At 53.3% G+C, this 25,927-nt stretch overlaps 1 protein-coding gene across 2 annotated transcripts in view; it reads left to right on the top strand.

Moving 5' to 3' along the window:
• The window catches only part of EVL (Enah/Vasp-like), a 135,594-nt gene that overhangs the window by 61,200 nt on the left and 48,467 nt on the right, over positions 1-25,927 (top strand). For both annotated transcript variants that reach the window (XM_062181620.1, XM_062181619.1), the window contains exon 2: positions 25,543-25,711. In XM_062181620.1, coding sequence (XP_062037604.1) covers positions 25,543-25,711 — 169 coding nt within the window. The remainder of the gene's footprint in view (positions 1-25,542; positions 25,712-25,927) is intronic.

Below are 25,927 nucleotides of genomic sequence, written 5' to 3'. Positions count from 1 at the left end.
TTAAATGCTCCTTAAAGTCATTGGCAGTCATGGAAAAGAAGCAGAAGGTTTGGAAATAATAAAGTCTCAAGATACAGCTTGGAAAATAAAGAGTTCTCAGGTCAAGTTCATCAGCTTGCCTTGAACCTGTGAGCATCAACGTCACAGGAACTCCCTTGAGGCCCAAGAGCACGCACACGGCTGCGTTGTGGGGAGGTCACTGTCATCAGCAGCACCCTGGCTTCTTCGTTTTCTCCACTCTGGAAGGCAGGTCAGGTTTTCAGTCTGTCCACAAAGTTTTGCAGCCATCACCGCAATCAATTTTAAAACATTTTCACGAACCTCGAAAGGAAAGTCCACACCCCTGTGCAGTCTGTGCCCCGTCTCCCCAGCCTCTCCGGGACAGCCACCCGTCTCCTTCTGTCTCTAGGTTTGCCTGTTCTGCACGTGGCCTGCACACAACCTTACAGATCTGCTCTCTGTGGCTAACGTCCTTCCTCGGCTGGATGTCTGTAAGGCTCACCCACGTCGTGGAGTGCTGGCGTCACTTGCTGCCACGTTAAGTTGCATGAGGCTTTGGCCTTCTCTAAAAGTAAATCTAACTTTAGTCCACCCCCTGGAGGTGACACAGAGAGGTGTACCAGAGCAAGGCTGGGCCTCAGTAACTGGGAACCGTGCACCTGCCCAGCCCCACCCCATGGGAACATTTCCCCAGCGTGCTCCAGAGCTGTCTTTGCAGAGAAAGGAGGCTGCTCTCCCTCCTTCTGTCTCTGAGTTTCCTCTCTACAAACATACACGGCCTTCAAAGAAACATCAACATCTGAGCAGGGAGCTGATGCCTTCCTACACCTAACAAAGTTATGTCTCTGTTTGTAAGAACATGTAGTAAGTCACAAATTTAATCTGCACTAGATTTGTTTATGAACAGTTTCTCCCTGTAATTTTTTCCATCGCGACTTTATATGGTGGAAACTGTATTATTGCCATGTGTACTTGTGACTGGTGACTGTTTCTACTGGTCTATAATATTCCTCTGGTTCCTTAATCATATTTTCCCCTTAAATTCTAATTATCCGAGATTAAAATTGCTAACTTGATTTTCTTTCTGCTTATAATTGCCTTAAATGTTTCCCTTCATTTCCAATCTCAAAGTGTCCTTTCTGTTTTAGCTATCTTGTATAGTAGACTGCACACCTCTAGTTTCTATCTTTCATTCAATCTAACAATTCCCGTCTGGTGCCCAGTAATTTAACCCCCTTCTAGAATAGTAACTACTGCTCCGTTAGCACAGCAGCCTTGAACCTGGAGCACCATATTCCTGGGGGAGCAAGAAGACTTCCTGGGGAGATGTTGGCACAGGGGTCGGTCCTGGTCCCCTGTTGCTGGCGTTTCCCGTGCTGATGCGCCTGGGTCTGGAGTATGCCTGTGTGTGCCCGCTCACCTTTTCCTCCATCCTGGCTTGCTGTACAGAAGAAAGCCATGGCCCCTCACTTCCGAAACCTGGTGCTATTCCTTGTGTCAGGATCCAAGGGCCTCAGCCCACCCCACAGAGGAATCAAGTGAGCAGCAGTGGTCCTGGGGGAGCGTCCTGGGAGAGCCAAGTGCACACAGGCCCTAAGTACACAGAGGCCCCAAGTGCACATGAGGCAGAGGGCGGCTCTAGGCCTTGTCCAGGACGCTGCTTGCTCTACAAGGGAGCATTCGGCAGTGCTGTGCTCCCTCTGTGATGTATGAAAAGAAGCACATTTGAGCTGGAGTGGTTTGACAGAGCAGACTTCGCCGGCTCAGCTCATGGCTGGCCTTTGTGTACACTGAAGGTGCATATGCTTATGTGCATGTACAACCTTAAATGCTTAATGCACACATGCCATCTATAATGTTTCCACGTAGTACCTTCTTTGGAGCCACTTACATTTACCACGAAAACTTGTAATCTTGCCATAAAATGTGCAGGAGGAGGCATAGTTTGTGCAAGTGTTGTTAGAAGGTGCCTGGGCTGAGCCACGCTTTGAGTGTGGTTTGTCCCACAGGTTCGCGTGCTGGAAGCTTGGCCCTCAGTGTGGCGATGGTGAGACGTGGTGGGACCTTTAAGAGATGGGTTCTGGGGGCCAGCGTCTCAGTGGGTTGAGCCTCTGCTTAGGATGCCCACATCCCATATTTGAGTGCTGGTTCAAGGCTCGGCTACCCCACTTCACATTCAGCTCCCTGCTCTCTGGAAAACAACAGATGATTCCCAAAGTACTTGGGCCCTTGCCACCCTCTGGGAGACCTGGATGGAGGTCCTGGCTCCTGGCTTTGGCCTGGCCTAGCCCTGGCTGTTGCAGCATTCAGGGAATTAACCAGTGGGTGGAAGACCCCCCTCCCTCCCCTTCCATCAAGTTGTGATGGAGCCAGGGAGGGAGCTGCCCAGTGTTGGGTCAATAAAACCCTTTATAAAGTGCTATAGCGACAGAAAATACATAAGACACGTAACTACGACACAATGTTGTAGATGTGGTGGTTTTGAAAACAGACATTTATTTTCTGTTTTGGAGGCTGAGAAGTTCAAGATCAAGGTGTCAGCCAGTTTGGTTTGTGGCGAGGGCCCTCTTCCCGGCTTGCAGACGGCTGGCTGCTCCCTGTGAGCTCACATGGGGGTGGGGGTGCGGGAGTGCCGTGGTATCTCTTCTTCTGAAAACGCTAATCCTGTCAGACCCTGGCGACCTCATGCCGCCTTAGCCACCTCCTTCCAGACCTTCTCACCACACGTAGGCCTGTCGAGGGTTGGGCTTCAGCACGGTGTTTCGGGAACACAGTTTAGTTCCAACTGCACAAAAGCAAAATAATTGGGAGATCTAAGTCATAGCACGAACTTCTGCTCTTATTCTGTATTGTCTATTTTTCTTTTTTTAAAAACAAAATATTTATTTATTTGAAAAGTAGAGTCACAGAGACAGGGGGAGAGAGAGAGAGAGACAGATCTTCCATCTGCTGGTTTACTCCCCGCATGGCCGCAATAGCCAGGGATGGCCAGTGCTGGGCAGGCCACAGCCAAGAGCCAGGAGCTTTGTCTGGGTCTCCCATGTGGATGGCAGGGGCCCATGCATTTGGGCCATCTTCCACTGCTTTCCCAGGCACCTTCACAGGGAGCTGGACAGGAAGTGGAGCAGCCAGGACACAAACCAGTGCCCACATGGGCTGCCAGCACTGCAGACTGTGGCTTTACCCGCTACACCACAACTCCAGCCCCTGCATTTTCTATTTTTCATACTTTTTTCTTCTTGTGATTTTTTTTTTTCCTCCTGTCCTGCCTTCTAGTGTGAATATGTATTACATTTTTCTTCAGTTGAATTGAAAACTCGGAGCTTCTGTTGTATTCTCCTCGTGGCTGCTCCTGACTTACAGTGACCGGGCCTGTACTTAGGTTTCCTCCTCACTGTTCAGAAGCTTGTTGGTGCCTGCGGCTTCCTCGGTCTTTGATACATTCTCAGTTCCTCTGTTCTTCAGAGAGTAACACCAGCACACCCAGAAGTTGCTGTCTCTGGAACTGTTTAGTGAGGATTGATTTCTTTAAGTTTTATTCTAATTTACTTGAAAGGCAGAGTTTCAGAGAGGGAAAGAGATCTCCCATTCACCAGTTCATACCCCAAATGCCCACAACACAGCCAAAAGCCAGGAGCTTCCTCTGGGTCTCCCACATGGTGGCTATGACCCATTTACTTGGGCTGTCTTCCACAGGTTTCCCAAGCACATTAGCAGGGAGGTGGATCAGAAACAGAGCAGCAGGAACTTGACCCCACGCTGTGAGGCATGTGTGGGTGCGGGTGCTGCAGGCTGCAGTGTGACCGCGTGACCACAGTGCTGGCCCTGTCCCTGGAATTTTTGTCTCACAGTTCTGGATACACTTTCTTTGAATGATCACTCATTTTCATTGCTTATTCAAACATAATTAACCTTAAGAAATAAAAAAAAAAAATTAGAATTTGCTCTCATGTTTTAAAAATCCCTTTAGTTATTTCACAGTGTGAGATTAAATAGTATGTGGGGGCCGCCACTGTGGCGTAGTAGATCAAGCCACTGTTTGCAGCGCCAGCATCCCATGTGGGTGCCGGCTTGAGTCTCAGCTGCTCCACTTCCGATCCAGCTCCCTGCTAACGCAGCTAGGAAAGTGGTGGAGGATGGCCCAAGTGCTTGGGCACCTGCAGCCACAGGGGAGACCTGGATGAAACTCTGGGCTCCTGGCTTCGGCCTGGCCAAAGTATTATTTAGTTCATCACAGTGTCTTACAACCGTTGCTGCGATCTAATTTTAAGACAGTTCATCACCTCATAAAGGAACTGTGTACTCATCAAAAGGTTTCTCCGGTTTCTTCCTGCTCCACGTTAGTCATATTTTCACTTTGGGTGCCATGTGACATATTTGGAGACCTTATTGGTTGGAGAAGAGCCTGCCCCACCCAGGCTAGCTAACTCCTACAGACAGTAACGGCTTTTGTCCATGAGCCTGCCTTTCATATACAAAGCAGCCAATCCTGACCTGAGTCCACAGCCCGACCACTTCCTCTGTGTAACACACACCAGCCCAGTACTTCCTCTGCGGTAGATGAGCACAGGGCCAGGCCCCAGAGAGCCAGGGACAGCCCCCGTGCCCCGCCCCCCACAGTGACTCAGCTAGCCGTCCTGAGCTGTCTTCCCTTCCCTGTCCCGCCTCTCCTGTGGAAAACCCAGTAAGGGCTATGGCCTGTGCCTCCTCCCTGCTTTCTGCCTCCTCCGTGGCGCTTCGCTCTGTGGGCCCGCATGCCTCCGGTTTCTAGGGGAACTGTGAGTGACAATCAGCTTTCTTTCACTGGCATTGGCCTCTCGTGGCATCACTCATCTTTCTCAATGGAGACCTAAGCACACGGTTTCCTCACTACAAGCCTGCGATAACTACTGATCTGTGTTCTGTCTCCGTGATCTGCCTGTTCTGGATATTTCACATACATGCCATCTTGTGCTGTCATATGCCACGTGTCACGCCTGTCACTCAGCAGGTTTGCCAAGGTGCACCCTTGTCGTAGCGAGTGGCCCACTATGTACTCCTCTGTAGGGCTGAGTCCTGTTTGGCACCTCATTAGCCTTCTGGTTTGAGTTCTTGCATCGTTGAATTCTGCAGAGTTCTGCCATTGTTTCTGCAAATACGTCGTCTCTTCCTTTCTCTCCACCTGTGCTGCTCTCAACAGAGATCCACGCTCCCCCGTCTCTTCCTGATGTGTCTGGGGCAGTTCCTCAGGCTGGTTTTATTATTTTCGCCCCTGCCTTTTCTTCTGCACAGCCTGTCTGTTGAGTTTTTTTATTTTAAGGGTTACATTTCCATAATAAAAAAAAATCACTGATTCTTCTTCCACCTTGCTTATCCCCATTTCTTGTGTTCTTATCTCCCTGAAGGCATTCTTATGTGCGTTGGGTCTTAATTCTTTTTCATGATAGAGATTGCTTCATTTGCTCTCTGTGTTTTTCAGTCTTTCTTGTGTGGTCAGTTGCCTCGGCTGCTGTTATCTGCATATTCTGTAGATGAGTGTGGTCAGGAGCTTCGCTGGGAGCAAAGCACCTTTGGCCAAGGTGCCTTGCAGGCAAGGCTGGGTTGTTCCCTTTTCAATCCCTTAGGATTAAAACAAAAACAAAAACAAAAAAACCACGTCTACCCCACTCTGGACCACCAGTAGTTGTTGCCTCACTTGAGCCCCCGACCTTTCAGCAGAATAACTTAACAAAGATTCTGAACCAAGAATACCAAAAGTTTTGCTCATAAAAGATGAGTGAAGAACATAGGCTTCCCCCAAAGTGTAACGCTCGGTGACAACCAGAGAATATTGCCAACTACGGAGGTGGCAGGAGCAATCGCGTCTGTCTTGTCAGCAAGTGCTTCCAGGAAGATGCACTGTGCACGTCCAGTCTTGAAGGGCAAGTCAAGTTTGACTGCAGATGAGTGGGAGGTTTTCAGGGGTGAGAACGTTAGTGTGTGCAGAAGCCTGAACCCCAAGGATGTGTGCCTGGAACTGGACGTGTCCCCGCCCTGGGAATCCCGGGATTGGATTTTACCCTTCCCCATACTTCACTGTCTTCTCCCTGTACGTGACATTGGAAGATCATTGCATCGCGTCCTCGTAGAGTCCGTGGCAGTCTGAGGTCACAGATGTCGGTGAAGAGCTCTGCCTTCCGCTGACACAATTCTCAGCCCACCTCGGGTATCTGTATTTGGTTCACACACCCTTCCTAGGCTCTGTGCACCTGGGAAGAAAGCATTTCCTGAAGACCAGTTCCAGATACAGATACGTTGGTTCTTTTGTCTGAGCTGCTTGTTGTCTGCGTCTCCTTCTGGTTGGATCTCCCAGGGCAGGTGGCTTAGTCAGGGCCCAGCAGCGACAGCAGGACCCACACCCTGCACGGAAGAGACCACTGAGCAGCTCGGGGCTGGCTGAGCTGCTTTGGCGTAAACCTTTCTAGAAGTGCCCGTGCGGCCAAGCTGTGCAGGATACAAGCATCTCCAGCAGGCCCGATTTCCACTGTCATTTTTGGAGCCACAGTCGAGGCTCTGCAACTCAACTCACAACAGCACAAATACTATGTGAAAAAGACCTAGTGCAGTGTTACTTGTAGGATTTCATAATATGTCATGGGGTGGCTAATTCTTACAGCCATTCCTTTTCCTCCCTCTACTCCTAGGACACAGGGCCTTCTCAGAATACCCTTACTTCTTCTTCTTTTTTTTTTTTTTTTTTTTTTTTTTTGACAGGCAGAGTGGATAGTGAGAGAGACAGAGAGAAAGGTCTTCCTTTTTGCCGTTGGTTCACCCTCCAATGGCCGCTGCGGCCGCCGCATTGCGCTGATCCGAAGCCAGGAGCCAGGTGCTTCTCCTGGTCTCCCATGCGGGTGCAGGGCCCAAGCACTTGGGCCATCCTCCACTGCCTTCCCGAGCCATAGCAGAGAGCTGGACTGGAAGAGGAGCAACCAGGATAGAGTCTGGCGCCCCAACCGGGACTAGAACCCAGTGTGCCAGCGCCGCAAGGCAGAGGATTAGCCTGTTGAGCCGCGGCACCGGCCAGAACACCCTTACTTCTTAACACAAACCCTTGTGCGATGCCAGTGTTGTCCAAGCATGATTTGTTTCCGTGTTTCCTAGTCGAAGCTGCTTTTGTGGCCAGCGTCCCTCTGGGAGAAGGGCCAGAGAGGTCTGTTCACAGGAAAGGAAGCCAAGATCCCAGAAGTAGGGAGACTTTCCCAGGTCATGCAGCAAGTCGACCCACTAGACCTCTAAGCGGGTGACTGTAGGACAGCTCCCGGGCTTGTTTCCAGCCCACTCTGCTTTCTTTTGGGGTCTAGACACGTGGGAAGTACCTCTCAATTCAAGTGAGTGCTGTTGTTTATTGAGTATTGACTGTGTTCAAGACGCAAAGTGAAGGCCTGAGGAGTCAGTGTGCTGTGTGGGCTTTGCTGCGCTTCCTCTCCACCCATTCATCGACTCACTCATGGGTTCATTCCTGCGGGTTCATTCCTGCAGTCACCGTTTGCCCTGGACCTGTTCCATCCGAAGCTGTGTACTGGGTGCTGAGTGCTGTGACATTGTAAGGTGCTGCCCCAGACAGGAGGCAGTGGTTACCTTGCTCACTAAGTTGTTTCTCAAATACCAACATTTCCTATTTTCCCAACAGTTTCTATTGCCCTGTCGTGCCTGACGTACGGACTGCAGTGCGTGGCTATTATCAAGGCCATCCCTTTCCCTGAACAGAAGAGGAAGTGGGGTAGAGGATGGGGGTGTGCCTGCCAGGGACGTACAGCAGGCAGGCTGGGGCCCCGTCTCAGCCCATCCTGCTCAGGAGTCCTTCTAGTTTCTTGCTCCTCATGATTCTGCTTGTGCTTTATTAAAACTGGGTGGTAGAGTTCCAGACTGCCTCCCAGAGTTCACTGTTACTACCTACTTAGCAAAACCAGGAGAAGCCCGTGACAACGTGTGAAGGATGGAAGGGTGAAACTGAGACACTTTCTCACAGCGAAGATGTTTAGACTTGGGCTAACGTCGTCAGGAAATGAATAATAATAACCGTAACTGACTTCTGCTTCTCCCCATGATGAAGTCATAGGAATGTTGTGCTCTCTTGACAAAAACACTCTGAAAGTGAACAAAATTTATGAAGGATATTGAAACACACACAAAGTGTTACATCCCCGCCACTGTCGGGCACTGAGAAAACGGCACAGGACGCTGATTCTTGAGAGAAGAAGCACCGTGATCCGCCCCACTGTGGCCCCGGCTTCCCACCTCTCATGACTCGTCCTGGTGCCACATGTTGAAAGGTCTTAGTGAGCTCAGGGAGCAGACACTGGAGCTCCAGGCTGCCGAATAATTGGCCTTTGCAGGACAGTGGACTAAAGAAGGTGAAGCCCCGAGGTAGAGGCAGGGCCGACAGACTTCTGTGCAGGGATTCAAGGTGGTTGTTGGCTAAGGACTGACGGTGCAGGTGTGATGCAGAGATGGCCTGCTGCAGGGCTCATAGGCGATGCCGTGCTCGGAGCTGCTGGAGATCCAGCTCAGCCTGGGTGAAGGCACCTCCCTGAGCACCCCAGCATCAGCGGCCTCACCTTAGCAGTGGGACTGTGCCCATGGGTAAGGAGGCCACGTTCAAAACTGAACTAGAACTTGAGATTTCAACCAAGACTGACAGCACCAAAAGGACCGGCCAGAGCAAACTCCACACCTTTAGAGGAAGACAGTGTAACGCAGACCCTGCACTGTCACAGTGTCCAGTGGTCATGTCAGAAAATGTGACCAACTCATCCTCCAAGGAAGAAGCCCTGATGCGACCCTGACTTGGAAAGAGCAGGGAGGACTGCTAAGTGACTGTTGTGAATGTGTTCAGGACTTCCAGGGAAAGACAGATGAGCGAGCAGGCAGGCAGGGAACTGCAGCACAGAAACGAAAAGTACTGAAAATTCACCAAGTGAATATTCTAGTACTAGAAATGAAAAATTCATTAAAATTTAAAAGTTTTTTGAATTTACTATATGAGATTTAAAGTGGATCAGAGGAGCAGGCATTTGGCCTAGGAGTTAAGATGTCAAATAAGATGTCCACATTCCATATCAGAGTACCTGGGTTCAATACCTGGTTCTGGCTCCTGACTCCAGCTTCCTGACGATGTGTGCTCTTTGATGGTTCAAGTGATAGGGTTCCTACCGCTCAGTTTGGATCAATGGCCCAGCCTTAGCCATTGCAAGCATTTGGAGAGTGAACCAGCAATGGGAGCATGCTTGCGCGCTCGCTCGTTCTCTCCCTCTCCCTCCCTGCCTCCCTCTCCCTCTCCCTCTCCCTCTCCCTCTCCCTCCCTCCCTCTCTCTCTCTCCCTCCCTCTCCCTCTGTGTGTGTGTGTGTGTGTAAAATCAAGACTCCCAGTGAGCCCCTATCAGGATGAATACAAGAAAGGCTGCACCTAAGTCCAACTTAGTAACAGATTGAAAACCAAAGAAAAGAGGAAACAAAAAAGTGACCAGAGGGGAAAAGATCCATAGTGTGAGACCGTCAGACGGGAACGCTGGCCAGCTGTCAGAAGACGCAAAACACTGTCTCTGCAGGGCTAAGAAAAACTCTCAGAGTCCTCTGTCCAGAAAAAACGCCTTGAGGCGCGAGGATAGAGAAGCTGTTTTTCCGATAAAACGTAGGATTTGTGGCTAATACCCCTGCTGTGCAAGCAGTGCCTGAGGAGCTTCCTCACTCTGGGAAACAACGATACTGGGAAGCTCAGACGACCCGGAAGAGGTGAAGGGCGACAGAGAAGAAAGCTGTGGACAAACACGAAAGACCTGTGTCTTAGCGTCTTTACACACGCGTCTCTGTCTCAGGGAAGCCTGTGCCACTGTGTTACGTGCGTGCCGTGCGCACTCTGCTGTTGCCTCGGTGGCCCGAGGAGAACACGGTCCTGTAGCTACAGAGCTCTTAACTCCCCACGTGGTGCAGTACAGCATCCTCCACGTGAAGCCAAGGACGTGTATTATAATCCACAGGAAGACCTCAGAAAGCTGAAGAGGGACAGAAACTCAGAAGAGAAACTCAAACAGAATTCTAGGAAATGCAGAAAAGAAATGGGCAACCAAGAACAAATGAGACAAACGGGAATCATAGAAACACAGTGGAGCTAGTTCCAGTTGTATCAATAGATATAACTGGACTCTTATCCAGCTGAAAGATGAGATGGTCAGACTGGATGAAAATGCAAGACTCAGCTGTCTACAAGATGCACTCTTGAAATCCAGAGATGTGAAAGGATGTGTCACAGGTGGACTAATGCCACCACCCTCCCTAAATCCTCAGAACCTGTGGATGTGTCACCTTACCTGGCAACAGGGACTCTGCCGATGTGATTCAAGTTACTGACCTTGAGATGGGGATGCCCTTGAGATGTGACTCAAGTTACTGACCCTGGCGGATCCAGCGGGTCCTGTCTACCCACCTGCATCTTTAACAGCAGAGGGCCTGTCCTGACTCTGGGCAAAGGGCCACAATGAGGCTGCATTCCTCACTTGCTCAGAAGACAGAGGAAACGGCCATGAGCCAAAGAATGCGGGTAGCATGTGGCACCTGGGAAAGGCGAGGGAACATCCTTCTCCCTCCACTTGCAACATCTCAGCCTGGCGAGGTCCACACCGGGCTGGGCTTCAGGCCTACTGTCACCGTACATGTTTATACAATCACACATGTGTTCTTATTAGCAGCGAAGTTACAGTAACACCAGAAAACCCATACAGAATGGGAACTCCCTAACAAGAGCCTCAAAATGCATGAAATAAAAATTAACAGAATTAAAGAGAGAAATAGACAAATCCACAAGCATGGCTGGAGATTTTAAAACCTTTCTCTCAGCAACTGAGAGAACAATTAGACAAAACCAAACAACAACAGAGCAGCGCCCGGAAGTTCTGTGCAGGGCCGTTAACCACCTCAACCCAAGCGCCCAACCGCCACCTTTGGAAACACTGCACCCGATTTCAGAGTGCACATTCTTTCCTTGTGTACGTGGTACATGCACCAGGACAGACCAAGTGCTGTGCCGCAAAACCAGTCTCCATGAATGCACAATAACCAAGATCGTACCAGGAAAAGCGAAAGAGCAAATCAGCTGAACCTGTTCTCTGACCACAGCAGAATTAAATCCCACATAAACACCAGACATTTCAAAATGACCCAGAAGGCTTCTAAATAATCCATGATAGAGGAGAAATCACAGAGGGAACATCAAAAACATTTTGAACACAAAGGTATGACAACCAGAACTGAGGTTTGCAGCTAACACAGTGCTAATGGGAAACGTGTGTTTGAAAGTCTCTTAAGTGCGAGTGCTTTCGTCTCTGCGGCTGGACGGAGCTTGCTTTTGTAGCCTGCTCTGTGCGCCAGTTTTTCACTGTGTCAGTGATGACGTTGAAATGCGCGTTTGCTGACATGGCCTCTTCCTTTCTAAACTGCCGCCCCCCTCACAGGGCAGGCGCTGCTGTGCCGGTCAGCTCTTTGTGTCTGGGTTCCTGCACAAACACCCAATGCTTCCTCATTGGGTTCTCAGTACATTTTTGTGTGTCTATTTATTTTTTAAAGCATTTTATTTATTTGAGATGTAGAATTACAGACAGAGGGAGGGACAAAGAGAAAGGTCTTCCATCCACTGGGTCACTCCCCAAATGGCCACAATGGCTGGAGTTGGGCCAATCCAAAGCCAGGAGCTTCATTCTGGTCTCCCACACAGGTGCAGGGGCCCAAGCACTTGCGCCATCCTCTACTGCTTTCGCAGGCCATAAGCAAAGACCTGGATCAGAAGAGGAGCATCCAGGACACGAACCAGCGCCACAGGCGGAGGCTCAGCCGCCAACGCCATAGCACCCGCCCTGCTCAGTACATTTAGAAGGGAAGATGGGGAAGGGGTCTTGTCTTCATGAGAACCCTGTGGAGATAGGTGAAACAAGCCTGACCCCATTTTATAGTTGAGGAAACCGAGGCCACACGCTCATATGATGAGTGAATGGCAAAGCGTGTCTCCAGTGCTCCTCAAGTGTTTCCTTTTGGGCCGTCCATGGCTGAGTGCAGTATCACCGCTGAAGAGCCTGGTTTATTCCCGAGGGAAGCATGTGCCCCCCGCCCCCCATGGCCCCAAACATGATCACGTAGCCTTTCCTCTCCATTCACCAAGGCCTGGGAGTCGTCTGCTCCCACCCTGCACATGCCACCTGTGCCCAGACCCCTCTGTGGCTCCAACTCAGTGCAGCAGCCAGCTCCCCAGCCTGGCCCCCACCATCGCCCCAGCTCTGTCCACCCGAGCAGGAAGTGCTTCAGGCTTGAGGTTGCTGGCCCTTGGCATTTCAAGCCTGCTCTCCGCCTTCCAGCCACCCACACTGCAGAGCTCTGCGCTGTTAGCTTCTTGTTTCTCTATTTTTTACCTGGGTTTCAGTTTTTAACTTGGGTTAGTTTCCCCTTTGTCTCTGGTTCGGCTTCCTTTTCCTGTTTGGTTTTGAGTCGAGTCTAAATATCAGTTGCTGTGTTCAGAGGGTCCGTGGTCCTTGGGTCGACACAGCCTGGTCCTGCGGGGTCCCCTGTGCTGCAGCCTCTCCACCATGGCCACCGTGTGAGTAGGGGACCCATCCAGGGAGAGGGAACCATAGTGGTGAAGCCCATTGGTATACCAGCTGGGAACTCTGGGGCCAGGGGCCACCCAGGGCCACACACCTGCGAGTTAGTGACAGAGTCCACTCCAGTCACAAATATTTCCATTCCCCAAGCCAGTGTCTCTGGTGACCTCCAATGGCTTCTAGGTTGAAAGGACTGACTCCGAAGGTAGCAGCTGCCCAGTCTGCAGGGACGGCTGGACCACGTGAGGGTGGTTCTCTGTCCAGGCATGGTTGGTGGGTTCTGGCTCTTCTCTGCAGAGTGGACTGGGGCAGGTCGTTGGCTCTAAATAATGGCAACTTAATGAGTTCTGCATGGGCGCCGGAGCCCTGGCCTTCTGAGAGGCTCATGAGCTTGGGCTCTGCATGGCACAGGGATGTGCAGATGGTGAGCGGCCTGCACTGCCAGTGTGGGTTCCCTCTCTAAGGGCAGCTGACATGGTGCGTGGACTCGCCCTGCCCCCTGGCCCCACGGAGGCCTACAGGCGATGGGGCACCATTTTATCCTCTGGGTATGGGGCTTTTCTTTGGTTAACTCATTGCAGCTTTGTGACTTAACACAATGACCTCGCACCTTAGAAATCACTTCACAATCTCTCGATTGCTGTTTCACCACTTTCCTCATTTGATTCTTTTACCCCGAGAGGGAAACTTGGGGGCTTGCCCAGGGCAGCACGGCTGATTAGGGGAGCACTGGAATGGGGCCCAAGCAGGTGGGTCCGCCTGTGCTTCTCAGAAGTGTTTTGCAGTGAGTTCTGAAAATCGGTGTGAGATGGGGTAGGCACGTAGCCTAGCAGCTAAGACACCAGTTAGGACACCTGTGTCTCATACCAGGGTGCCTGCATTCAGGGCCTGGTTCTGGCTCCTGACTTCCGCTTCCTTCTAATGTGTTCCCTGGGAGACAGCAGGCCATGGTCCAAGCTGGGTCCCTGCCATGCATACCTGCAAGAACATGGGTTGAGTTCTGGGCCCGGTTCCAACTCTTGTGGGCATTTGAGGAGTGGATCGCCAAGGGAGATCTGTCTGTGTGTCTCTCCCTCTCTCCCTGGCCATCAAACAAAAATCCGCATGAGAATAAGGAGGACTCATCCAGGGCCCCTTCTGGGCAGCAAAGGGGCTTCAGCATGGGGTACAGCTCTCGCCTTGCAGCACAGCCTCTGCCACGCTGCTGGGGTCGTGGCCTCCGGCCCCAAGGCCGACCCCAACAGGGAAACACACTGTTTCGTTTATTGTGGACTTTATTTCTGCTCCTTTGCAGCCAGTTTTCTATCATTTTAGTAATTTTCCTTTTGCTTCAAAGGATTTGTGGGTGGAGCACTTTTCAAAGGCACGTTAACATCCCAAGTCACCCTCAGTGGTCATTCCTGTTCCCGTGACCGCTCCGGACTGTGGAACCAGCCTCAGGAGTGAACGGGGAGGGAACACGGGGAACTCTACTGAAAGGTCTTTGGAAAGCATTGGAATCTTGCGAGTTTCCCAAGTTGCCCGTCGTGGAAGGACTGCTAGTGGTGCCGTGGGTGTCCTGTCCTCCACTTGAGCCAAAACCCCTGCCTTGGCCTATTTTCTGTTTCTCTCACTATTTTGTTAAGGGAAGGAAAGTGGAGCTGCTGGTGGTGGTGCTGTTGAAGCCTGAAGCCTAACACTCCAGTTCCTATCTAAATGCAGAGAAGAGGAAGCCGGGGCCCAGGCTTAGCCAGCGCTTGTCTGTGGTGGATGGATTGGTGGCTGCACCAGAACAAAGCCAGTCCCACCCTGCCATGGAGCGGGCTGCACTGGTGGAGCCACAGCACAGCAGCCACAGCGGCCGCCAACGTTGCGTTGTTCCTCCCGCTGCCGGGCCAGGACGTATCGAGATCCCCAGGCTTTGTGGTGCTGGGTGAGGCTGCAGATGGCCTTGGATCGTGGAAACGTCCCGTCAGCCCCACCTGTGGCCGCCTATCAGTCAAGGGCCCTTTTCTGAGCACCTGACCGTGGACAGGACAGGGCATAGAGAGCCTTCCCTGGCCTTACTCCAGCAAATTCCCACAGCAGTCCTGAAGGTGGCAAATGCCGCTGCTGTTTCTGTTTCTTAGAGGAAGACGCCACGGCAGAGGAGAGAGTGGGCAGGAAGCTGGGGTGTCCTGGCGGCAGACGTTGCCCTTCTGCTCTGCCCCAAGCTGGAGTTGGTCAGATGGGGACGGGGTGGACAGCAAGAACACAGCTGGGCTGATAGGAAAGACTTCAAGGAGAAAGTGGCTCCCAGGTGAGCCTCGCGGACAGGGGCGGTGGCTTTAAGAAGGGATCACGCAGGCATCCCGGTCAGTTACCTGGGGCGGCTCCAGGTGCTAGGGAGACAGGTGAGCAAGACGGGCACTCTTGTCCTCATGTTGGACTGGGGGCAGCTCCAGTCAAGAAGTCCAAACACCAGGACATGAAAGACAACAAGGAGCCCTGTGGTGCACAGTGACTGGGCCGCGGCCATGCGAAAGTCTAGAGATGGAAACCTGGAGGGACAAGGAGGGACAGGGTGAGAACCGGGCCCTGAAGGGGGAGCAGCTTGTACTCCTTGTATGGCGGGTTCCGGGGCCAGACAGGAATCTGGAGCTGAAGCAGCGGGAAGAAGGGCTGAGGGCAGAGAGGGCCTGGTGTTGTGGGGCCTGCAGCCTCCGCTCAGGAGCAGGCTTCACTCAGTACTTCGGGAAGCCTGTGCAGGGCTGTACAAAAGTGGGAGACGTCTGCCTACTGCGCGCACTGGGGTCATCGGTGGGGCCTCTCGGGAGGCTGCCACAGCCATCCAGCTGATGGTGGCAGCAGGAGGGACAGCGTGGAGCTAGGATGAGGTGGGTGGGCTGGAGGGAAGCAGTCTGATGAGGAAGGACTGCCTGGCTGGGGTGGGTGTGGGGGAGACCCGAGTCCAGCCCGTGCAAGGTGGGAGTTCTCTCGGCTCAGAGGGGCTGGCTGCCAGTTCTGCAGCCAGTGTGGAGTAGGTGGAGCATGGGGCGGGCTCCCAGGAGGTGCTGGCCGATGTCAGTGCCACCCAGGAGACACAATAGCCATGAGTGCCAGGGGAGCAGGTACCTTGGGTCCCGGCCCCGGCTTCCCCATTGTGCTTGCTGTGCTGCGGGTTTGTTTGGGAAGCGCTCGTCGCCTCCTGATGTGCTGACTTATTTTGTTGTTTGCCGTTTCCCTCCCCAGGGCCCACCCCTGGCCTGGCAGTGCCTGTCTCTGAACTTCCTTTGATGCTTGGGTCACCAGAGCTGCTGCCATGCAGTGGAGCTTCCCGATGGGGCGTGGCAAAGAAGGGGCCAGAGGAGCAGCCGTGCCCTGGCCTTCAGACAGGGAAGGGCGACGGCTCCCTATCCAGGGTGCCGTTTGCCCCCTGGGCTGAGTCACTGACTGCTCACCCCGCTCTGGCAGGGGGACTCTGCGAGGTCGTGAGGGCATAAAGACGAGAGAAGTGTCGCACGGCCATGCCCGTGCCTGTGTCGAGGTCCCATGTGTGACGGCCCCGTGTTCCTTTGAGGTCTGATCCTCACAGGTGGCTCAGAGCGACAGCATTTGCAGAGCTTCTGAAACAGCTGTGCCCTCCTCTGCCTCACGTAGTCCACATGCCTCGGGTGCTGGGGCAGACAAGGGCAAGAGCTGGTCCGTGGCAGCAGCTGCCCCGTGGGAGTGCTGGGTGCCAGGCATTCAGCTAAGTCCCTTCCAAAACCAGAGTGGAGACTAGACTTCACCTGCTACCGCGTGCAGCCTCTGTCCTTCCACACTGTTAGAACCAAGAGACCTGTCTGTCCCCTGTGGCACTGTACGTGCCACTGCATCCCAGAGCCCTCTACCAGCTTGGTCTCTCAAACACAGGATGCCTGTGTCATTTGTGTCCGTCTGTCCCTCGCCTGGTACATAGATATTAATGGAGCCCAGCCATGGGGCTGTGCTGACGGTCAGGGTGCTAGAGGGCAGCGCCAGGCCCTCCATCCTAGGTTGCTGGTTTATGCTTGGAACTGAACACCCTGCCCCAACCTTCACCCAAGCCAGACCTGCATAGCTGTCCCAAGTCCCACTTCTGTAAGTGATCAGTCACGGGCCCTGGGCACATGTCAGAATTCAGAAATTGTTGGGAGACCAGGAGGAAGCACCTGGCTCCTGGCTTCGGATCAGTGCAGTGCGCCGGCCATAGTGGCCATTTGGGGGTGAACCAATGGAAGGAAGACCTTTCTCTCTGTCTCTCTCTCTCTCTCTCTCACTGTCTAACTCTGCCTGTCCAAAAAAAAAAAAAAATCAGAAATTGTTAAAGGGTTGAGTAGACTTGATGGCCATGTGGGCTAGCAGATGGTTCCCCATGGACAGGTAGTCTTGAAAGAGCATGGAAAGTGACGTGAGATGGCTCAGACTCGCAGCGGCTGTCTGCAAGGCTCGTCCCATCCCACTGGATGTCACAGGGATGTGGGGCCCAACTGTTGAGCATGTGGGATGCCAGCAGCAGAGGAGAGAAGCAGATACTCTGATTGCCTGAGACGTGACACCTCGGACCCTCCAGCCAGCGTGGAAGGTCCCACACTGAAGCTTGGTCTCATTTATCCAAAGCCTCTCTCTAATTGTAACACTCAACAGAAATTGAGCTCGGGCTGTCACCAGCTACACATCCATAGACCCAGTCCACTGTTTTCCCTCCTGCATTGTGGCCGGAGAACTGACCCGTCCAGGGGTCTGTGCATCCAAACCTGTTTCTAAGGATACCGAGACACTTGTCTCTTACACACTTGTCTCCTGAGTGCACAGGGCAACTTTCCAGAGCCGCATGGCACACGATGATGTCGTCGTTGAGAGAGCTGTCAAAATGCCCGCTACTTGACTCTCAAGTGTTCGTTTTCATTTCAAGTGTGGTGAGCAGGGATCAACTTTACCTCCAGACGCTTCTTGGCATCCTCAGTAGTTTTAGGAACGTAAAAGGGTTCCTGACACCAAAAACACTTGACAATGGTGTCTGTAAGATAGTTGTACGGCAGGCATGGAATCCAGAAACACCAGGCTCAGCATAGCATGGGGGAGGGTGCTGGCCCCACCTGAGCCAGCAGCTCTGTGATGTGGCACCACATTTCCTGGACTGAGCCGTGGGAACCTACTCCCCCAGGCCCAAAGACCTTCACAGCACGCATTTTAAGTCAGCTACAAGCAGCACACATGCTTCAGACTGTTCCCACTTAAAAAAAATAGAAAGACAGTCACCCTGTAGCTGATCTGATCACCAGGGGGAAAGGGACCTTCCCACTGGAGGGGACTTGAGACTACGCCCTTGACCAGCCTTTGCCTCCCCCACAGATGGTTCGCGCCCTGGCATCACCTGTGTGTCATTCCTCCTGAGTTCAGTCCCATGGAACAATCTGGAAGGGGCCTGGATTCTTCTCCAAAAAAATAGCATTAGTGAGTAACAAAAAAATTAGCTTTATTTGGGCTTAAAAGAGAGGAACACAACCAAAGGGAAGGTATGATGGATACTGGATCCAAATCGACAACATTTTTGGAAGAAGCACGGACTCCTAGTTAGATTTATCAGTAAACTGCTGGTTTTCTTTGGTATAATAATAGTATTTAAGATACATGTTTAGAATATCCTTACTTTACAGAAATGCATGCTGATGTACCCGGGATTAAAGCTTGCTTTATGTCAGGAAAATAAGAATTAAAAACAGGTAATTCACCAGGGGCGAACTGAGACGTCCGTTAACAAGAGTGTATGTGGTGCAGTGTTTCGCATTTGAAATTTTTCAAAGTGAAAAGTTGGAGGGAGGATGCTGTCAAAACAGTAAGAAGAGGTGGGGTTGGGATTTCCTGCCTTGCCGAGGACAGCAGGAAGCCCACTGCAGGCAGGAAGCCTGGCCGAGTCCAGGCTGTCCGCAGTTCAGTGCGGGGCACTGGGAGTCATCTCCTTCCCCAGACTCGGGAGGCCATGGCTCCAGGTCTCTGTCTCTCGGTTACTGCACCCGGGCTCGGTGGCGCTGCACTGCTTTCCACATTCCCGTGGAACAGGTGTTGGTAAGAAGTGTGAGGCCTCTGTGATGGCGAAGGCGACAACTCTGCACCTCTGCGGATGCTCCCCCCCGCCTCTCGCTGGTGGCACCAGTCCTGCAGTCCCTCAGCAGAAGTAAGGAGCCCTCCTCTCATCCCCGTGTGCTCTGCACACTTTCGAAGCAGCGCCACGGCAGGGCTGTGTGTGCGCCTGTCCCCTCCACCTGGGGACGGAGAGAAAGGACTCTCCAGTGCACCACACACATGAGTGGGGTTGGAGAGAGGGGAGGGTGAGGAGCCAGGGGGCCAGGCCCAGCGTGCCCTTCACTGGCGCTCACTCCGCCAGGAAGTGACAGGTGAACAGAGCCAGAGGCGAGTGTTGGTGCAAGCAGGCTGTGGAGACCCAGCATAGAGGTTCCCCACAGCGAGGCCCAGGACTGCCTGGACCTCAGTGACATTCCCTGTGGGCGGGGACACTCCACCAAGACAGGAGCTCACAGCCCAGCCACAGCCCAGCCCCACCTGGCGTGCTGAAGTCCCAGGTACTTCTCCAGGCTATGGTGAGGAACCTACCACCTGGTTTTTCTCCTTGGAGGATGCAAGAATAAGGCAGTGCTGGCTGCACATGTGGACATGCAGGCAGCTTTACACTGAGCCTTCCTGAGGCCAGCCTGCTGTCTCCTTAAGCCAGCATTTTCCTTGTTCAAATGGTGCCTGCTGGGTGTGAATCATGTTTAATAATCCACTCTCCTTTTTATGTCCTTCGTCTCATTTGATATCCAGCACATTTAACAGATGGCTTGGAAAGATCATCTCCCTCCCCTGACAGAGCTGTCCACCCACTTCCCTGAGGTCACGTGGCTCACTGTTGGTCCGAGCTGGCCAGGCAGAGCTCGGACTCCCAGCCCACCTCTCCCAACTCGCCCACGCCATCTCGGAGAGTGGCGCTTCATTAGCCACATCGGGCCTGCCTTTCTCCAGCATGCCCCTGGTCTCTGGCTGGTACCAGCCACCCAAACTCTTCAGCCCTCTTTCTCTGTGCCCCTCTGCACCTTGGGAAAGACAGCAGTCAAAAAAGGAGTTGTCCCTAGAAGAGCCAAGCTCATGCTGCAACGCAGGCCCACGGGAAAGTTTCAGAAAAGGAGCATAGGACAAGAAGGAAGATCCGGGACCATGGGGGAAGCAGCTAGAGGGGGCAGCACACGGAGGCAGAAGGAGACACCTGCAGGTGGCAGGAGGCAGAAGACGGGTCCCGGCCACTGGTGTCTGTTACTTCCTGCGTGACTTCATGCAAAGGGGGATAGATGCAGGAATGGCCTCCTGGTGTGGTTCTGAGCTCCTGTGATGTCGCACAGGTTTGAACCTGCAAGGCGTCCACTGCATTAGCAGATGATGCTTCAGAGAAACTGGGGCCTGGCAAAGGAGGAGACTCCTGTCTGGCTTGCCCACTCCTGTCTTGGGCTCAGCTCTGCTCTGAGCGTCCAGCCAACTTTCCTAAGCGCCTGCTTCCTCAGTGCAGGCTGCTTGCTCCCAGTCTGGAGCTTCCTGACTGCTGGTTCTCTGTTTGCTTGAGAGGTTCACGCTCATTGCTTGTATTGAAAGTAAACAGGTCAGGACTGCACACACCGCCTCGGAGTCTGGCCCTGGCCCTGCTCTCCAGCCCTCCCCCCACAGCCTGTTCGGCATTCACTCACTTATGCCTTCATTCAGCAGCTCCTGAGCCCAGGCCCACTGAGTCTGACCTCCGGTCGGCACTGAGGAGGACATAGGGAGTTCAGATACTGGCCTGCCCTCAAGAAGCCCCTGTGTAGGGGGAGATGAGCTCTAACTGCTCTCTTGACAATGACCAGAGGCTCCTGGCACCTTCGAACAGGTCTGGGAGCAGAGGCACACACCTGCTGAGTGCACAGACTGCACCAGGCCAGGTGCCAGACACCTGCGTGTGTCCATCTGGGATCACTGAAGGGAAATGCTGACGTCTTTGTCAGCTCTGGTTGACGGAGGGGGCCTCCTCCCCCAGAACCCGGTGTTCTCCCACCTCTAGCATGCTCGCGCACCCACTTTTGCAACCATCTGTTTCCTGCTAGACGGTCACCTCCTGCAGGGCAGAGACGTGCCGTGCTCACCCCAAGCCTGGCTGCAGGCCTCACTCTCAGGAGCTCCTGAATGCATGGGAGCAAGCAGAGACCTGTTTTGGAGGCAGTGAGCTCGGCCCCAGCTTTGAGAAGAGAGGAGGGTCAAGCCCCGGATGTGGGAGGCAGACAGCATCATGGGCAATGGCAACATCGTCCCTCCTGAGCGCTGAGTGATACCAGAAGAGTCATTTTAATTGGCCCAAGGATCAGGCGGGTGCTCCTGCCATCCAGTCTGACTTATTTTAAAGATTTTATTTGTTTGAAAGGCAGAGTAATATATAGGGAGAGGAAGTGAGAAAGAGGGAGAGAAATCTTCCATCCATTGGTTCACTCCCCAAACAGCCACAACAGCCACCTGGGCCAGGCTGTAGCCAGGAGCCTGGGAGCTCCATCCAGGTCTCCCATGTGGGTGCAGGGGCCCAAGCACCTGGGCCGTCGTCTTCTGCTTTCCCAGGAGCACTAGCAGAGAGCTGCATCGGAAGTGGAGCAGCTGGCTTAACCTGCCGTGCCACAGTGCTGGAACACAGGCTGGCTTTACCACACGGCTATGGGTTGGGCCGTGTGCCCAAAGTTAGCCCATCCTCACGGAAGTGTGCTGGGCGGAGCATGGGAGTCTCAGTTCCCTGGGGCCAGCCAAGCTGTCCGCCCTGTTGTCTGAGACCTCCAAAGGCCCACAGGGAGGAAGGGACTGATCAGCACATGGGGCAAGGCTGTCTGGAGGAAAGAGCCCTCACCCTGGAGGTTTTTGTCATCCCCCAGAGGGACTTAAGGCAAACGACCATTGCAGAGCCCTGCGGGAGGGGCTGGGAGGGAGCGTGTGTCGGAGACACCTCGTTCTCTGCCGCACAGAAGTTGGGGAGCAAGGACCTGACAGCCGGCAGGACACAGCAGGGCTAAAGAGAGACTGGGGCCGGCTTTAGGCAGTGGTCCTGTGAGCTGAGCGGTGAGCTATCAGTTTTGTCTTCAGCTGCATCCACAGTTTCTTACATGGAGCCCAGGAAGATCCATGATCAGGTTTCAGGGTTATAAGCAGAAAGTGGGGGGAGTATTTTGCTCCCTTCCTCTTTAGCTAGAGCGTTCAGCAGACTTTTCAGAAGTGCTCCTTGGCACAAAGCTAACAGCCAAGCCTCCTCCTTCCCGCTCTTGCCTTGCTCCACCCCAGGGCCTCCCTGTTCCAGAGGCTGAACAGAACGAGAGAGCAGCCCACCTCTTCTGTGTGCACCTGTTTTTAAAAATAGTGCATTTACTCAGTAAATAATACTTTTTAAAGGATTGATTTATTTGAAAGGCAGTTACAGAGAGACAGGGAGATGACGGAGAGAGGGATATCTTTTTTTTTTTTTTTTGCTTTTTTTTTTTTTTATTTTTATTTTTTGACAGGCAGAGTGGACAGTGAGAGAGGTAGAAACAGAGAGAAAGGTCTTCCTTTACCGTTGGTTCACCCTCCAAATGGCTGCTGCGGCCGGCGCACCGCGCTGATCCGAAGGCAGGTGTCAGCTGCTTCTCCTGGTCTCCCATGGGGTGCAGGGCCCAAGCACTTGGGCCATCCTCCACTGCACTCCCAGGCCACAGCAGAGAGCTGGACAGAAAGAGGAGCAACTGGGGCAGAATCCGGCACCCCGACCAGGACTAGAACCCGGTGTGCCGGCGCCGCAGGTGGAGGATTAGCCTAGTGAGCCGTGGCGCCAGCCAAGAGGGATATCTTCCATCTGCTGGTTCACTCCCCAGATGGCCACATGGCCAGGGCCAGGCTAGGCTGAAGCCAGGAGCCAGGAGCTTTGTCCAAGTCCCCCACATGGATGACAGGGATCCAAGCACTTGGGCCACCTTCTGCTGCTTTGCCCAGGCCATTAGCAGGGAGCTGGATCGGAAGTGGAGCAGCCAGGACTCAAACTTATATGGGACGCTGACATCACAGTCGGTGGCTTTACCTGCCACACCACAATGCTAGCCCCAAATAATACTTTTTTAAAAATAAAATATTTGTCTATTAAATGTCCTCAAATGAGACTCAATTTGGGGAAATCAAGTTTGTGACATACAGGCACTGTCCATCCTGCACAGCCATGGGCACTTGATTTGGTCAAAAAACCTCCCCAGGATAAGCCCAGGGCAGCAAGACAAATCCTTCATGGAAGACACCCAGACCGCGTGGACAGGCGGCCTGCAGAAGACCCACTGGGGACACGACGTGCACCTTGCCTTTAGAGCTCGTAAGCGACAGTGAAACAAGCAGAGCCTGGCAAGTACTGTTCACGTGGGGGGAAGCATTGGTTAACCACGTGTTTAGTTCAAACCTAAGTGTTAAAAACAACAGCAGGAAAGGGGGAGAGTCGTGGCTATAATTACAATAAGAAAAATCGTCTCTGTGTCTCAGCCTCGGCTGGGTGGCCAGCCCAGCACTAGTGCTCTATTTCTGTCACCACTTAAAAGACGTGTGGCCTCCTGCCCGCCGCCCTCTCCTGCCTTGAGCCGCGGCTCCCCGCACGCTGCTCAGTGTGCACCTCTCACCCCTGCTCGGCTGCTGTCCCCTCCCTGGATTGGTCTGGGGTGGGAGGTCCGTGCGACATATTGTTCGGAACACATCTGCTGTTGGCCCTGCCCCTCCAGGCTGGCTAAGGCTTGGAGTTCTTGTCTGGTTGTCCCGTGGGCACAGGCTCTGTCCACTCGTCTCTGTGGCATAAACGTGTGCACAGTTCTGCGTCCATGCCGGTCAGACTAGCGCACAGGGGCAGTGACCACCATCTCCTCAACTTCCTGGGGAAGGGGTGAATTACGGTGGGGAAGGGGTGAATTACGGTGGGGAAGGGGTGAATTACGGTGGGGAAGAAGTAGCCCAGCTGCAGACCAACGCCTTCAGCATCCCCTCGCGACACAGCTGGCCTCAGACACATCCAGAGTCCTCTCGGGGTGAGGCTTGGACCAGACACCAGGCAGACTCTGGGCTCCAGAGCCGGAGCCGAGCAGGCAGCGGCAAAATGGAGACTCAGCAGCGTAGGCGTTGACGGCAGCTGTGAGACCCAGCACTGCGCCCGTGCCCTGCGTGGGCACAGGAAGTTGTATTATAGAGAAATGAAGGAAAGGCTGAATATGAGGGGACTTCAAAAAATTGGTAATGATTGTTAATACTATGCATTTTCTCTGAACTTTCTGAAGGTCTCTCCTCTGTGGCACTGCGCACAGAGTACTGCTGAGATTGGGAATCGGGATGGGAATCGTGGTGCGACAGTGTGAGCCGCCGCCTGCGCCACACGCATCCCACACCAGAGTGCCAGTTTGACCCCAGCTGTTCCGTTTCCGATCCTGCTCCCTGCTAATGTGCCTGGGAGGCAGTGGAGGATGGCCCAAGTGCTTGAGCCCCTGCGCCCACATGGGAGACCCAGGTGGAATTCCTGGCTCCTGGCTTCAGCCTGGCCCAGCTCCAGCTGTTATGGCCACTGGGGAGTGAACCAGCAGATGGAAGGCCTCTCCCTCAGAGTGTGTGTGTGTGTGTCCCTCTCTCTGATCACTCTGCCTTTCAAATAAAATACATTTTTAAAAAGCAGCAGAAACCTACTCACTGGGCCACACACAGTCCCTGAGCAGCAGGGGAGGTTCTGGGGATGCCACACCCTCTGGAGCACTTTGTAGCTGACTGTGGTGGCCAGGCTGTGGTGTCTGGGCCCCGAGAGCTGATCTTATCAAACCACTGCTATTTGCTGCCCGGTGACCACAGGCTGAGAAGAGAAATCTTCCTTGAATCTTTCATTGTTTCTTTGCCTTCTTAAATATGGTAAAATGAATGTGCTGTGACTTTCTCGTGACCCCGTGGTCACCCCAGCTCCCAAGTTGCTGGGCTTGAAGTTCCCGTTTCCAGCTCTTCCTCATCTCTGTGTGGCCTCCCTTTCTGGGAACTGCCGGTCCTCCCCTGGTCGGCGCACCTGCCCATGTCAGCCGTGTCGCACACACGGGAGCCCTAACACTCTGGCGAGGGTGACTGCATCCCCGAGGGTTGGGCCTGTGTGTAAAGAGCCGGCGGCTCAGAGACTCCTCTGGGTTTGGCTGTATTAACTTGAGCGATGACATTTTCTCTCTCCAGGGCTGCCTCTGCGTCTTCCCTGGTTTTCTGTCGCATTCTCAGCAGGTGAGGTGCTCTGTGGGGTCAGTGTCTGCAGCAGGGTGAGGTGCAGCCGTCTGTGTACTGTGATCCGTGCTGCTGTGTGCGTCAGGTCAGCTGGCCGCTTCACCGTCTCTGGGGCTTATCTCATGCCGTGCTGTCACAACACCATCAGTTGGACAATTTGTCAGATGTCGCAAACAGTACTCTCTCTGTCCTGTGCTCCAGGGTCAGGCAGAACTGGTTGGAGACCCAGATTTCATCACTGACTACTTAAGTGAACTTGCACACATCTTTTCCCACCTCTGGGCCACTCTTTCCTCATCTGTATTGCGGGTCGTAAACAGCCACCTCATAAGTTGTGGGGCTCAGATGCTGTCCTGCATGGCCTTGTTTAGTATTGTAACAGCGCCTAGAACATCGTGGGCAGTCAGCAAACTGTCGTCGTAACTCCTCTTTCTCGAGTGCCCTCCCCTGAAAGCAGAGTGGTGTCTTTCTCAAGCTACTGAGAGTTTGGCCACAGAATCTTGTGTCGCCACTCCCAGGCAGCCCTTCCGTGGGCAGCTGGAAGGCCTGGCAGTGAGAAGGCGTCTTGATGTCAAGTAGCGGTCATCCCCTGTTTGAGGCCCGGCCGAGCTCCCCTCCCCTGTAGCAGAGGCTGACCCCTGAGTTTTCTCTCACTCTGCAGTGAACAGAGTATCTGCCAAGCCCGGGCTTCCGTGATGGTCTACGATGACACCAGCAAGAAGTGGGTGCCCCTCAAGCCCGGCCAGCAGGGATTCAGCCGGATCAACATCTACCACAACACTGCCAGCAACACCTTCCGCGTCGTGGGAGTCAAGCTGCAGGATCAGCAGGTGAGTGCTCGAGGCCCAGGGGGCTCCACGAGCCGTGCACAGCACACACACAAGGTGAGAGGGAGTTGGGAAAAAGGGTTTTCAAACTGGAGGTCTGAGTTCACATACTGAGTCCAACCCCTCGTCCTCCCAGGTGTGAGACCTTAAGCCAACCGTTTTTTTCTGAGCTTCGGTGTTACCTGTGTCGTCTGGAAACAGAGACCTACACCCTGCCTA

This window comes from Lepus europaeus, chromosome 22, assembly GCF_033115175.1.
Source record: "Lepus europaeus isolate LE1 chromosome 22, mLepTim1.pri, whole genome shotgun sequence".
Classification (NCBI taxonomy): domain Eukaryota; kingdom Metazoa; phylum Chordata; class Mammalia; order Lagomorpha; family Leporidae; genus Lepus; species Lepus europaeus.
This window is presented reverse-complemented; position numbering and strand designations above follow the sequence as displayed.